The 12,964-nt window shown below is 40.8% G+C and overlaps 1 protein-coding gene across 1 annotated transcript; it reads right to left on the bottom strand.

Moving 5' to 3' along the window:
• Positions 1 to 1,406: 1,406 nt before the first annotated feature.
• On the bottom strand, positions 1,407 to 12,139 carry LOC108890931 (caspase recruitment domain-containing protein 8). The gene is made up of 10 exons (XM_051067628.1): positions 11,817 to 12,139; positions 10,270 to 10,283; positions 9,816 to 9,857; positions 8,219 to 8,358; positions 7,191 to 7,246; positions 5,269 to 5,483; positions 4,765 to 5,024; positions 4,254 to 4,370; positions 3,996 to 4,137; positions 1,407 to 2,759 (listed from the first exon to the last, which is right to left on the bottom strand). Exons 1-10 carry the CDS (start codon positions 12,137 to 12,139, stop codon positions 2,443 to 2,445), a joined length of 1,626 nt encoding a protein of 541 aa, XP_050923585.1. The 3' UTR covers positions 1,407 to 2,442.
• Positions 12,140 to 12,964: the final 825 nt, after the last annotated feature.

The raw sequence follows: 12,964 nt of genomic DNA on the forward strand, positions 1-12,964 counted from the left end.
TTTTATAGATATAGAGCCACTACAGACATAAAGTTGGCGTCTTGGTCATAAATCAGTTCTCTCCGCTGTTTTTAACTCGTCATATCACCAAAAGAAAGAAGACCAAATTGCACTCCCGGAAACTCTCCTTCAACTCCTCCTGTGACTTCTTTTCCTCTTCTTTATGTGTGTTTTAAAAGCATCGTATTAGTTAACACGGCTGCGTTCGCAACAGACGGTGAGAGCTGATACTGTTGTATCATGTGTATGCAGGTCAGCTTGAATTTCTTTGGAAGATGACTGATGATGCAAACAACCCTTCATTGCAATCTTTCATTCGTTTTTCTCCCCCGTCTGTGCACATTCACGGAGGTCAGCTACAGTGCCATGAGGTGTAAACTTCTTGATGACATTGCACACAGTGGGAAAAACGAGCACAACATGATGCTAAACTCAAACTGAACAAGATGAAACAACAGCAGCAGCAACCTGAAAGAGAAATAAACAAATGACCATCGACAGTACTTCTGTCCACCTTACGTCATGGTCACTTTAGCCACAGAAACATAAATACACTCTTACCCACTCCTAAAGATGACTGAAATTCTTAAAAAAGAACAAGAGATACAATTAAATGAGAAGGCTAACGCTAATGCTAATTTTATATTTGCTAGCTTACCTCCGTGCCCCAGGTTTGCTCAGCGTCACGAAGCAACGTCTCAAACATTGGTCTTGTTGTCTTTCCGACATTGTTTATCGGTCGCTCTGCTTCCCCACTGCCGGTCACGTTCAATGATGCCATGTGTTGTGGCAATGACGTCATATGCCAGCCAACCAATCCGACAAACGCGGATTGGTCGGCTCATTGTGCTCCGCCTAGCAACTGGTTCTGATTGGTCGAATAGTTTTATTGAAGAAAATAATTTCATAGTGTCTAATGAACAAACATTATGATAGAGTTGAACAAATTAGATAGAAAATTAAGTATAACAGAACAAAAATTAAATTAAACAAAAAGGTAAATAAAAGGGGGAAATTTAAACCAGTTAGTTAGACCTGTCACTGGTGAGATTGTTCTCTCATACCACATAGACATCTCTGGCATGTTTGGATTGAATTAATTTCAGAAATTAACATTAAGATAAAGTTTTGGGTGGAACTGGATATTTGAAGAACCTTGCTCTCAATATGGATACTTCTGATTCAAAAGGTGCATTTGACTGCATGAGACTGAGTGTGATGCATGCTGGTTAGAAATTCTAGATGCATTCAAGATTACTCAAATGAAAACTTAATCAATCTATCATATAAATCTTCTATGAGACAGTTTATTGTCCCAGAAAGTGGAACAGAAGAACTAATGTGAAACTGCTGTTGGAGTCAGATGTTCATGAGCCTCTTCAGGATGATTCTGACAGTAAAACAGATTCACCACGATAAAGTAAAGTTTATTTCTATAGCACCTTTCACAGACATTAAATTTACATCAGTAGGATAAAATGTTCTATAAAAACAGTATTAAAAATAGGAATAATTCAAATCAGAGGCAGTAGTTAGAGATTATACAATAAAGACTGGTTTCCAAAGAAGACACCTAGGAAATAGCCAGTGAATTTAGTTTAACTGTTGCTGTTTACAGCCTCAGTCTTTTACATAACACTGCAGGTATAATGTCAATATGACCATCAACAGATCTTTTCCCAGGGATGAAAAACTAAACCCTAAAATAAACCCTAAAATTCTAGCTGATGAGCAGAAAGTAACACATACGTATTACTCAAAGTATATATAAAAATACTACATTGGTCTCTTGTAGGAAAACCTGTTTTGATTGCTAATGTGGAATTAATTCATTCAAAATTTATATTTAAATAGAAAACAAATGCAGCCTCCATGTCTTGTAAAGTAGTCAGTCCTCCACCAACCAGTCCACCTACAGTTCATTTGTGTGTGAATCCTTGAGTTATGGTCAAAAACGTGTTTTGTGCAGTCAGAGTGATGTTGACCATCAATTTCTAGTGAGTTAATCTTTGAGTCCAATGAATGTTTGTAACTAATTTGAAGAAACTCGCAATGTGTTACTGAGATATTGCATTCATGAGAATGGGACGGACAACCTGAAAACATAATGCCTCCGGAGGAGGAGACATTAAAATACATGTGAATGAAGAATAGCTCCTTCAGGATGAGGGTACAAGAACTGACAAAACATCAAACACAGTATCTGATTAAAAATGTAAATGTAAATGTAGGATTTTGAGAGTATGCGAACATACTGATTTTAAAAGATCATGGCACTGCAGCCTTCTAAATCACAATCATATCGAATCAAATCGTGGGGTGCCCTGAGATTCCCACCCCTATACAGTGCAGGTGACTCTGATTCATGTTTAGAGAGTTTGAAGGTTTCTACCAGATGTGTTGGTGTCAGACAGAAACAGCCTGATAAACACTGTTCCTGCTTCACGTTAAGTTCAGTTCTGTTGAAAGGCATCGATCCTCCTCACAGAGAACAGAGATCAGAGCTGAACTGGCCTCTGATCCTTTTCTTCTCACCGTGTCGATCACCGCTCGAGCTTTGTCTGCCCTGCTCGCTGTTCCAGCTAAATCCATCTCATCATCAGTTATCACCCCACGCTCCAGGAGTTTATCCAGCAGCTTACGTAGAACAGGTTCAGACACTCTGCTGATAAACTGAGTCCGAACAGACTTCAGCTTCTTTTCTGGTGGGACACTCAGAGTCCCTGCTGGGACACTCAGAATCCCTGCTAGATCAGGACCTATAAGATGAACAAGAAAAATAATTGTGTTCAATAACCACATAAACTGATAAACAACAACATTAAAACCACCTGCCTAATATTGTGTAGGCCCCCATCACCTCTTTGTCATTCTTGAATATGCATTAGAGCTTCAAATACAGGACCAGTCAAAAGTTTCGACACACCTTTTCTTTCTTTTCTTTCTTTCTTGAGTAGTTTACAGTAGTGTATAGAACTGTGTACCAAACACAACACAACTGATGGTCTCAAACACATTAAGAAGGCAAGAAATTCCACAAATTAACTCTTGATATGTGTGCCATTATTTATGAAATGAATGCATCAACAATATACTAAATCTGAACACATTTTCATGATCACTAGAAGATTTTGTCAGTTTTGCTTTCCACTGTCAATTAGTTACTATAGGTAATCAGTCTGTAAAGTAACAACTACAATGATCACTTGCACTTTATGCTTAAGATCTGTCATGAATGACTAAAATATTACTTTCGCCACCACATAAGCTACCTGGATATTTGCCTCTCTGAAAGGACTCTGCCAGTAACCTCTGTCTCTGTACCGGGTCTGATTCTGTCTGAGGGATTTTCTTTTTTTCTTTTGTAGCTTAGAGTTGTCTTAATTGTTGTTTTCCATGTGTTTGTATAAATTGGTGGTGCTGCCACAGTAGCAGATCCCACACACATGCCCTCACTCACTGCAGCCTACAGGTGTCTGTTCAGTGCCTACAAGTCACATGACAGTACAACAATAGAACATATGAGACCAGGGGAGGAAGACAAGCAAAGTGTTCCTGCAAAATGTGAAAGCAGTGTTTGCACAGACATGTCTACTCTTTGATGAAACGGAAGCAACGTACTGAATGTAGAGGACAGAAACTGAAACTAAGGTATCGATCATATCACGTTAGTATCGATCTGATACCTACACCAACGTTGGTATCGATAGTATCCAAATTTGGATTGATCCACTCACCCCTATCTGATTGTGAGAATGCCAAGTGTGTGCAAAGCTGTCATAAAAGCAAAAGGTGTCTATTTTTAAGAATCTAAAACTAATTCTTTTTTGTTTTCCACTTTTTTTGTTTTCTGCATAATTCTATATGTGTGCTTTCATAGTATTGACGTCTTCACTATTAATCTACAGTATAGTAACTTTTGACAGGTTCTGTATGCAAAGTCTATTCTATTCTATATATCAGGTGAAGTGCTTCTGCAGGAGGGTGAAGCCTACCTGTCAAATAGATTTTAGATTTCCAGACTTCTGTCCTCTCTTGGTCTTGGACCATCAAAGTCACTTCCTCTGGGTTTGAGGTCAGAAATACCTTAAATGTTGGAAGGTAATTTGGTCCATAATTTGGGAGAAACTCTGCATGCTGAAAAAGAAACACATTTTTTCATACCTGTTGTAAAATTTAATCTGGTACTTCATTGTGAATCCATTCCCAACTCTATCCATGATCATTTTGTAAGAGTGTGAGACGTGACTCACCTTAGGCTGTATTTCTAAGTCCTCAGGTTCACAGTGGACACTGTAACTTTGACCAATGCACAGTTTACAGGAAGGGGTGACGTCCATGTATTCAGCACCTCTTCGTTGGGCCTCAACCTTCAGCGACAGAACATTTTTATTATGATGTTTATTGCTCAAGAGTTAAGTCAATTTTATTTTATACAAAAACAGCTAATGTTGACCTATTCTGTACTTTACTGTTACCCAGTGAAGAGAAGCAAGTACAGGAGAGATTATTAAGGTTCTGTTAAAATATCTATGTATTTAACTTTGGACTCATTTAGGCCTCTGTTTACACCACCTGGTGGATGTACGTATGGAATGACACTTGTAGACAGAAGTTTATACTGTACCTAAAGAGATCCAGAAGAAAACCTAAAATCCGAGGAGCAGTCTGAAGGTTTACAGCTCAGATGTTCAGTTTCAGAGATTCCCAGAATGAAAAGGTTTAATTAGGTTTATTGTTAGAACATATGACAGACAGCTTTACCTCTGGCAGAGGGACATTGTTTGGCAGCAGAAGTACATCGAGTGTTGGAGGCCCTCTAACTGGAGGTCGAAGGAAAGGCAGAACATTGCAGTTTACTGGCATTCTCAGTAACCATTTAACTGTATCTCTGACCAGCCCAAAGGCAGAGAGGTGAGGAACCTTCACAACCACATGAGTCTCTGTGATCTCCAATGGCTCCAAGATTTCTGTTCCATCATCAGTCTTGTGGACGACAGACAGCAGGCCTTCAACCTGCAGCGCTGTGAAAGCACAGAGCTGTTAAACTTTGTTTTACTGCGAACAGGTTCATCCCTGCCTCATTCAATTTTTAACATTTGAGTTCAGAGATCAAATTAATCTAATATCCTAAACTTATTCCTTGTCCTATAGGTCATCTGTCTGGATGTGTACATTTATTGTTATGCATAAACTCCACTACAATTTTCTGTTTTTGTTTAGCATTGTCCCAAAAGCAGTTATTTTAAGTAATAAAAAAATCTTTACCATCCTTTGTTTCACAGTGTGGGAGGTGGAGCTCACTGACAGCATCCTCAGGACACTGGATATCAAACAGAGGCCCTGCAGCCATCTTTCCAGCTGATTGGAGTTGGCTCTCATCCCATTGGACAGTCCTGTAGAAGAGCTGCGCCTCCAGAGCCACAACAAACACCAATCTAGTTGAAGTACACTGGAACCCACCTGGACCAGGACACCTGAACCTGCAGGACACAGACGATGGGATGACGCCACCTCATGATTCCAGAGAGACCAGAGAACAAAGGAGACAAACTGTGGGAAAACAACAGAAACAACTGGAGTTCCTAATTAGAATTGAAATCAAGTCTGAGTCAAAACTGTAGCACACACAGTGCATGTTACATCTGTACTGTTGCTGCATCGGCTGTTCAAGTGAACACACATAAATGTTTGAGAATACAGTGAGGCAGAAATGCTTTTTGTGCTGTGTCCTAATGTGCATGTAGTCAAGGTTATTAGGCCTAAATATTGGTTTGGACATCTCCGTGTTTCCTCACAGGTGGTAGAGATATGTCATACTGTCAGACTTAGATTAAGGGTTTTCACCTCCACGGTTTCAGCCATGGTACTTTGCTGATGAAAATGATAGATGGTTCTTTCTGAGACTGGGAGTGACTTGCTGACCCTGTCTGAGCTTTAGGATCTTAGGGTCTTGTTCACCAGCAGCCACAAGTTTTAGAGCACTGTCAAAAAGAAGTGGACGTATTCTGGACACTTTAGAAAGGGAGGGCACACTGAGGCAGAAAACACTGGTGAGATTAAACATCCTATCAGGTCTGGGAAAAACAAATATTTTAACAAAAGCTTTGTGATCCGGATCAGCTCCCCGTTCACCTGAACAGTCCAGTAAAATGCCTGCATCACTGCTAACATCGCACCAATCCACTATTTTCTGACAGAGACAACCATGGCCTCAGACTTGGAGGTGCGGACTCTCATTCCAGCTGTTTCACACTTGGCAGCAAATGGTCCCAGTGTGCGCCTGAGACCATGGCCTGATGAAGCCAAAGAAACCACATCCTCTGTAAAGAGACTTCCTGCTGAGAATATGAACACATCTCTAACTCAAGTTATACGAGGACTGGATGGCTCGTTGTACAACCCCAGTACCCCATACCCCTGCAGTGCCCTTCTCAAGGCTCCCCTGAGGACACTGTGTAAACCTTCTTCAAGTCCACAAATCACATGTAGACCACATGGGCAAACCCCCACCATACCTTGGGTAACCTTGCAAGAGTACAGAGATGGTATGTTGTTCCAGAACCAGGTCGGAATCCACATTACTCCTCCGGGATCTGAAGTTCAACAGTCAGTCAGAGCCTTGTTTCCAGTACCCTGGCATAAGCTTTCCCAGGGAGGCTTAGCAGTGTGATACCCTGATAATTGATGTATTTTTCAAACATGAGAACCACTACCCTGCTCTGCCAGTCCCCAACCTCCACACTACATTAAAGAGCTGCATTAGCCAAAACAGCCCAACAATGTCCACAACCTTCAGCATCTCAGGGCAAGTCACATCCACACCAGGCACCTTGCTGCTGATGAACTTCTTAATTACCTCAGAGACCTCTGTCAGAGATAAGAAGGAGCCCATATACTGTATGCAAATATAATGTCCAAACCATCAAGAGAAGCAACAGATATTACAGTTGACTGACAGCTGATCCAGTCGTCATCACAAACAACTGATGTTGGTGGTTTGAAGGAAAGGACATCTCATTTCTCCATAAGAACAGTGTCTTATATTCCTCATACTGTCAGGCTGGGGCCATGAGACCACCGCAGAGAGCACATCAGGAGACTGCAGTAGCTGAAAAGAGGAAAGCTGCGGGAGAAGAAAGAGCTACTTTGCCTAAAAGCAGTGCTCAGTGATTTTATTGTAAGATTACCTGTATGAGACTTGTGTAGATTCAATTTGCTGGTCAGGTGTGAAGTTTGATGGAGGCTGGGATTCAGAAAGAAAAAACATTATTATTATTTTACTAGAAATAGCCAACTTGTGTTCAGTGACGCAAACAAATACTTGTACACAGTCCAGACTTATCTTGCCTTTACTTGTATTTATGTCTTTCTATCTTTTCAATCACTTATGCTGCTGCAACGATGTAAATTTCCCCATTGTGGGACTAATAAAGGATTATCTTATCTTATCTTATCTTAACTGAGGAAATGAAGTCCAAGTGGACTGATAGTGTGACACAAGTATAGGGTGTCATTGTAATTATTATTATGACATGACATAAAAGAAGAAAAAATGCAAGACTAACATCTCAAAAGGCATCAAAAAACTGAATTGAACTAAAAAATATTAATAATTTATGCACGTATAGATGTCTTAAAAAAGGTACTGGCAAACATCTGCTCAAGAGCATCTGAAGAGGATGTTTCTAGCTCCAAATGTGTGAAGGTAGTTGGTGCCACACAACATGAAGTAAACGGTCCTGATAATAGTTAGAAAATATGTTTGCTGAGGTCACAAACTGATTTAGCAGTATGAAGAGTTCCACAATCAAGTGGATATTTTTCAAAGTTACAGACTGCTAAGAACTAAAATCCCTTTGTTGTGTTTCCCTGTAAAGAGTTTCCTTGCTGAGCGTGGGAAGAGGGAGAAGAGGGAAGAAGAGAGATTTTCATACTAAGAGCACTTTAGAGGAAATACTACTGCAGTCATTTGACACAGCAGCCATGTTGTCAGAATGGAGAACTGCCCAAACTAAAGACACAAGGCCAAAATGTCTGACAACAGATGTTTTAGTTTTCTGATCCACTGTATGCATTTCTCTTTCTCCATCTGTAGAAAGTGGCTGAGAAGTCCTCAGCCACAGCAGATATTTGTTCAATTGTTTGTTTTCCATTACCTGCTGTGTCTTGAGCCCTTAAATCTGCCTGGAATATCAGGACACAGTGGTTCTCTCACCTCCATCAGCTTTGCATCATCTTCATATGCATCCAACTTCTTTGCATTGTCCTCAGATACAACCAGCTTCTTTGTGTCATCCACAGATGCACCCAACTCTGTGTCTGCGGTGTTTGGGTCCAGTCTGATGTCAGGATCACCTGGTGGGAAGAAAATGCACAACAGACATGAGAAATCAGCATTTACTGTTACTCTCCTCATCAGATGTGACTCAGACATGAAAGCAGACATTGTGAGCAGAGTCCAACAGCAGCAGCTAAAAGCCTCCTGTCATCACTTTCCTCGCAGATGCTTGGTTTTCTGGTGATTGTGTATAAATCTGTGTGAATGTGTCCAAATATCTGATACTGAATCAACTCATTCTATAATATGGATATGCTAGCTGCCTTTATTGAGCAAAATTCACTAGCTGCACCCACGTGTTGTTTTTGTATATACACCCTGATACACAGCAGCTGTACTGTAGTACGTCACATCTGTGAGAAAAATTCTGAGCTTTTCCTCCATGCAGTAGTTCATTTGTTTTCAGTATCAGTAACTAGAATCAGTTTCAATGACACAAGGATGCAGTCTGGCTTATTTAATGCTTATGGATCACAGACCTGCAGCGATACTTTAGCTTTAACTCTGTTTTCCTGTGAAAACAACACACATTGAAAAACCACAACCACTCTCATCAAAATGACCCGTCAGTAGTTTTCTTATGTTCAACTTGATGAGGATGTATTCTCTTTCAGCACCAACTGCATTCACTGATAATATTTAGAAATTCTTTTGACTAAAATTCCTGTATTGCTTTTTTTTGTTTAAAAACTAATTTATATCCATCCATCCATTTTCTTCAGCTTATCTAAGGTTGGGTCATAGTGGCAACAGGCTGAGCAGGAATTTGCAAACATCTGTTTCCCCAGCAAAGTCTTTCTGCTCCTCCTGTGGGATCCCAAAGCATACCCAGGCCAGGCCAGATAAGATATGTAATCCCTTCAGCAATTTCTGGGCATACCTTGGGTGTCCTCCCAGTTAGATATGGCATGAAAACCTCTAAAGGAAGGTGCCCAAGAGGCATCCTAATCTGATGCCCAAACCACCTCATGTTGGTACTTTCGATGCAAAGGAGCAGCAGCTTTACTCCAAGCCCCTCACCCTATCTCTAAGGCTGAGCCCAGACACCCTGTGGATTCTTTTGGTCGCTACCCAAAGTAAGTGAGGGTTGCAACACAGATCAACTTGTATAATTGAAAGCTTCACCTTCCAGCTCAGCTCCCTCTTCACCACAACAGACAAGCACAACACATGCCACGCCAATCTGTCTGTCAATTTCCTGCTCCATTGTACCCTTACTTGCAAAGAAGACCCAGAGATACTTATAGTCAAGATCAAGTGAATAACCACTCTTATTGTAAGACTAAGCTTTATCCTGCACGCGTTTGTACTGCAGTGTTGCAGTACATTGAAATAATTCAGATAATGTAGCTCAACTTGCATATACAGGTGATGATATGGCTCATTCTGCTGTAAGCTGAAACAATATGTACATAAATTCTGTCCATCAAATCAGGACCTGTTCAAACTTCAAGGATCCAGATTCAGTACTCACATGTTTTGACTCTGGAAGCTTTAAACACCCCTTCCTCTGACTCTGTAGGGACAAACACAACCACAACAGTCACAAAAAGAGTAAAAAATAATCAGGTTTTGTTTGAGTCAGGTTTATTAAACATAATAGTGATGATCCCAAATCAGTCTCCCCAAATAGAAACTGACCCTGTATCAATAAGCTTGTTTGGTGGGTTAGTCAGTGAATTTTGGAATCAACTAGAGCTTCAGAGTCTCACTTTAAAGCAGGTTACTGAGAAATCACCATGATATTAGTACTCCAAGAACTGACCTCAGAGTCTCCAGTCTACAGTCTGGACTCTCCAGAAACCCACACAGCTCCTTCACTCCTGAATCCTGCAGGTTTTTGTTGTCACTCAAGTCCAGTTCTCTCAGATGGGAGGGGTTGGACTTCAGAGCTGATGCCAGAGAAGAACAGCTGATCTCTGACAAACCACAGTTCTCCAACCTGAATAAAGAATAAAAGATGTGAGTTTAGGAGACAAAGTTCCTGCTTGAAACCATTCAATGTTTCATCATCTGTTCAGAGCTGAAGAAGGTTTAGAATGAACAAGTTTAGAAACTGGAAACTCCAAACACCTGAACCAACAGGATGCAGGTTAAAAACAGTCAGAGACACAAAGGGAAAAACAGCTCTCATTAATATTAATGACAACATGCTGCTGCTTCAATAAAGACGTAATGATTTCAGCTCTTAAACTCTGCAGCTCCACCACAGGCTCCATCTACAAACTCAGGCTGTGCAGACACATTTATCTGAGATTCAAAAAGTCGACACATTTATCTAAATATATATCAAATTAACTGGTTTATGGAACAACAGAGACAAAAAAACCTGCTGAACTGAGTTCAGATATTTAACCTGGTAAAACTTCTTTACAGTGTTGAAACAAACAGAAACAGAACTTGTTATTCTGAATATTTCAGTCAGTACAAACATTACAGAGCCTTATAAAGGTGTTGGAACCATCAGTTATTGATTATAGATTTGTTACTGTCTGGCAGATTTAAAGGGTTTTTGGTATTTTAAAAACTCATGAGGTGAAATGACCATTAAGATCCTCAGTGTGGAACAGTATAATATGAGCCTGATGTCTGCAGTTTTCTGTGAACATAGCTTTAACATCATATTCATCTCAGCACAGAAATAAAATATGGAGTCTGACCCCAGAGTCTCCAGTCTACAGTCTGGACTCTGCAGAAAACCACACAGCTCCTTCACTCCTGAATCCTGCAGGCTGTTTTCACCCAGGTCCAGATCTCTCAGATGGGAGGGGTTGGACTTCAGAGCTGGGACCAGAGAAGAACAGCTGATCTCTGACACATTGCAGCCCCACAGTCTGAATTAAGAATAAAAGATGTAGATCAAATCATTGATAATCAATCAGATCTGTCCTAATCAATGATGTTTTCTCTAAAATGAGTAGAGTGACTTTGTCCTTCTGTTATTGTGGATCATCATAATGTCAGCCTTCTACAGACATCATCCAAATGTCAGCTCAACATTCAGACACCTGTTCATGTCAACATTGATTCATAACATACTGCTGACCTCAGTCAGTCTCTAACTACAGTACATGTATTAAACTGAACACAGACTATTTTAATAGTTAACCCTAACCCAAATTACAGGTGATTTAATGGAACACTTGGAAAACTGCTCAGCAGAAATGTCACATACAGACAAGTTTTAAAAAATAATGCTTTAAAATACAAGATCTGCAGTTAAAAGAGTGAAACATGTCAAACCACCTCTCAGAGAATCACCACCTTCATGTAGTGGAGGGGTTTGTGTGTTCCAGTGATCCTGGAAGCTGTGTTGTCGGGGACAAACGCTCCTGGCAGAGTCTCCCAAGGCAAAGTGGTCCCAGTGGAGGGACCAGACTAAGAGCAATTCACAAAACCCTAATGAGATGGCTGTTGGACAGATGGAGCTGGTGCGCGAGATGGAGCAGTACAAACTAGATATAATTGGGCTCACCTATACGCACATCGTGGGGCTCTGGAACCAAACTTCTGGAGAGGGGCTGGGCTCTTTCCTTTTCCAAAGTTACTCAGAGAGAGAGGCGCCAGGCGGGTGTGGGGATACTCACAACCCCCCCGACTAAGCGCTGCTGTGTTGGAGTTTTGTTTGGGGAACAGAAGGGTCACCTCTATGTGAGTGCAGTTCAACAAGGGGAGGACTTTGGCTGTTGTGTGTGCACATGCATCCCAGGGGAGGGTCTGGGATGTGGAGTCCAAATGGACTTTGTTAAAGGCCTCCATTGTGGAGGTGGCAGCTAGGAGCTGCGGGCAGAACGTCATCGGGGCCTGTCTTGGGGCAACCAGCTTCTGCAGAAGCTGTGTTCAGCCGGGGAGGAGAACTGCTGACCCAGACTGGGGGATATTGTCAGGCAGCAGAAAGAACACTTTGAGGAACTCTTACACCTGGTCAACATGTGGGTGAAGACTTGGGGGAGGCCCTATGGATGTCAAATCAACAGTAAGTGCCTTTAAACTTAAATTAAACTGGGTGAAAAAAATACAACATTTTCTCACTTGTGTTCAACATCAAAACACATGAACACAATTTTATCAAACAGACATTAGTCCTGACAATTCACTGAAATCAACTGAAAAATCAAAAGGAAGAGTTTTTTCTTTATGTCTTTGTACAAATATTAGTTGCGGAGGATCTTCTGTCTGTTGTGATAAAAATTGGCTTTGGACCATCGACCACTGGACATTTTCTACAGTGTATTTAGAAAACATTAGGTCCTCTGACTGTGAGAAATACGAGTGTGTAAGTTGTGAAGGTTTGACTGAAGAGAACAGTCATTATTGATGACAACTGACTGACATGAACTGAACCTGAAGGAATAATTCTCAGTGTGAGATCAGAACAACTGACAATATGGAACAACCACTATTTAAAATGTCATTAATGAATTTATTCTAAATGAATGGATTCAAGTTCTGTGTGAAGATAAATGAGTTTCAGTTGTGGTTTAAAGATATAAGATCTCCAACAGTAACAGACAGTGAACTGACCTCAGAGTCTCCAGTCTACAGTCTGGACTCTGCAGAAAACCACACAGCTTCCTTCACTCCTGAATCCTTCAGGTCATTGTCACTCAGGTCCAGTTCTCT

This window comes from Lates calcarifer, unplaced genomic scaffold (genome assembly GCF_001640805.2).
Source record: "Lates calcarifer isolate ASB-BC8 unplaced genomic scaffold, TLL_Latcal_v3 _unitig_1833_quiver_1371, whole genome shotgun sequence".
NCBI lineage: Eukaryota > Metazoa > Chordata > Actinopteri > Centropomidae > Lates > Lates calcarifer.

Coding starts and splice junctions, on each gene's coding strand:
- LOC108890931 (XM_051067628.1), bottom strand. CDS start 12,139: ATGACGTTCTGCCCGCAGCTCCTAGCTGCCACCTCCACAATGGAGGCC. Junction 5,025..5,268: donor ACACTGTGAAACAAAGGATG/GTAAAGATTTTT, acceptor GTGCTTTCACAG/CGCTGCAGGTTGAAGGCCTG. Junction 2,760..3,995: donor ATCTAAAATCTATTTGACAG/GTAGGCTTCACC, acceptor TTCATCTTATAG/GTCCTGATCTAGCAGGGATT.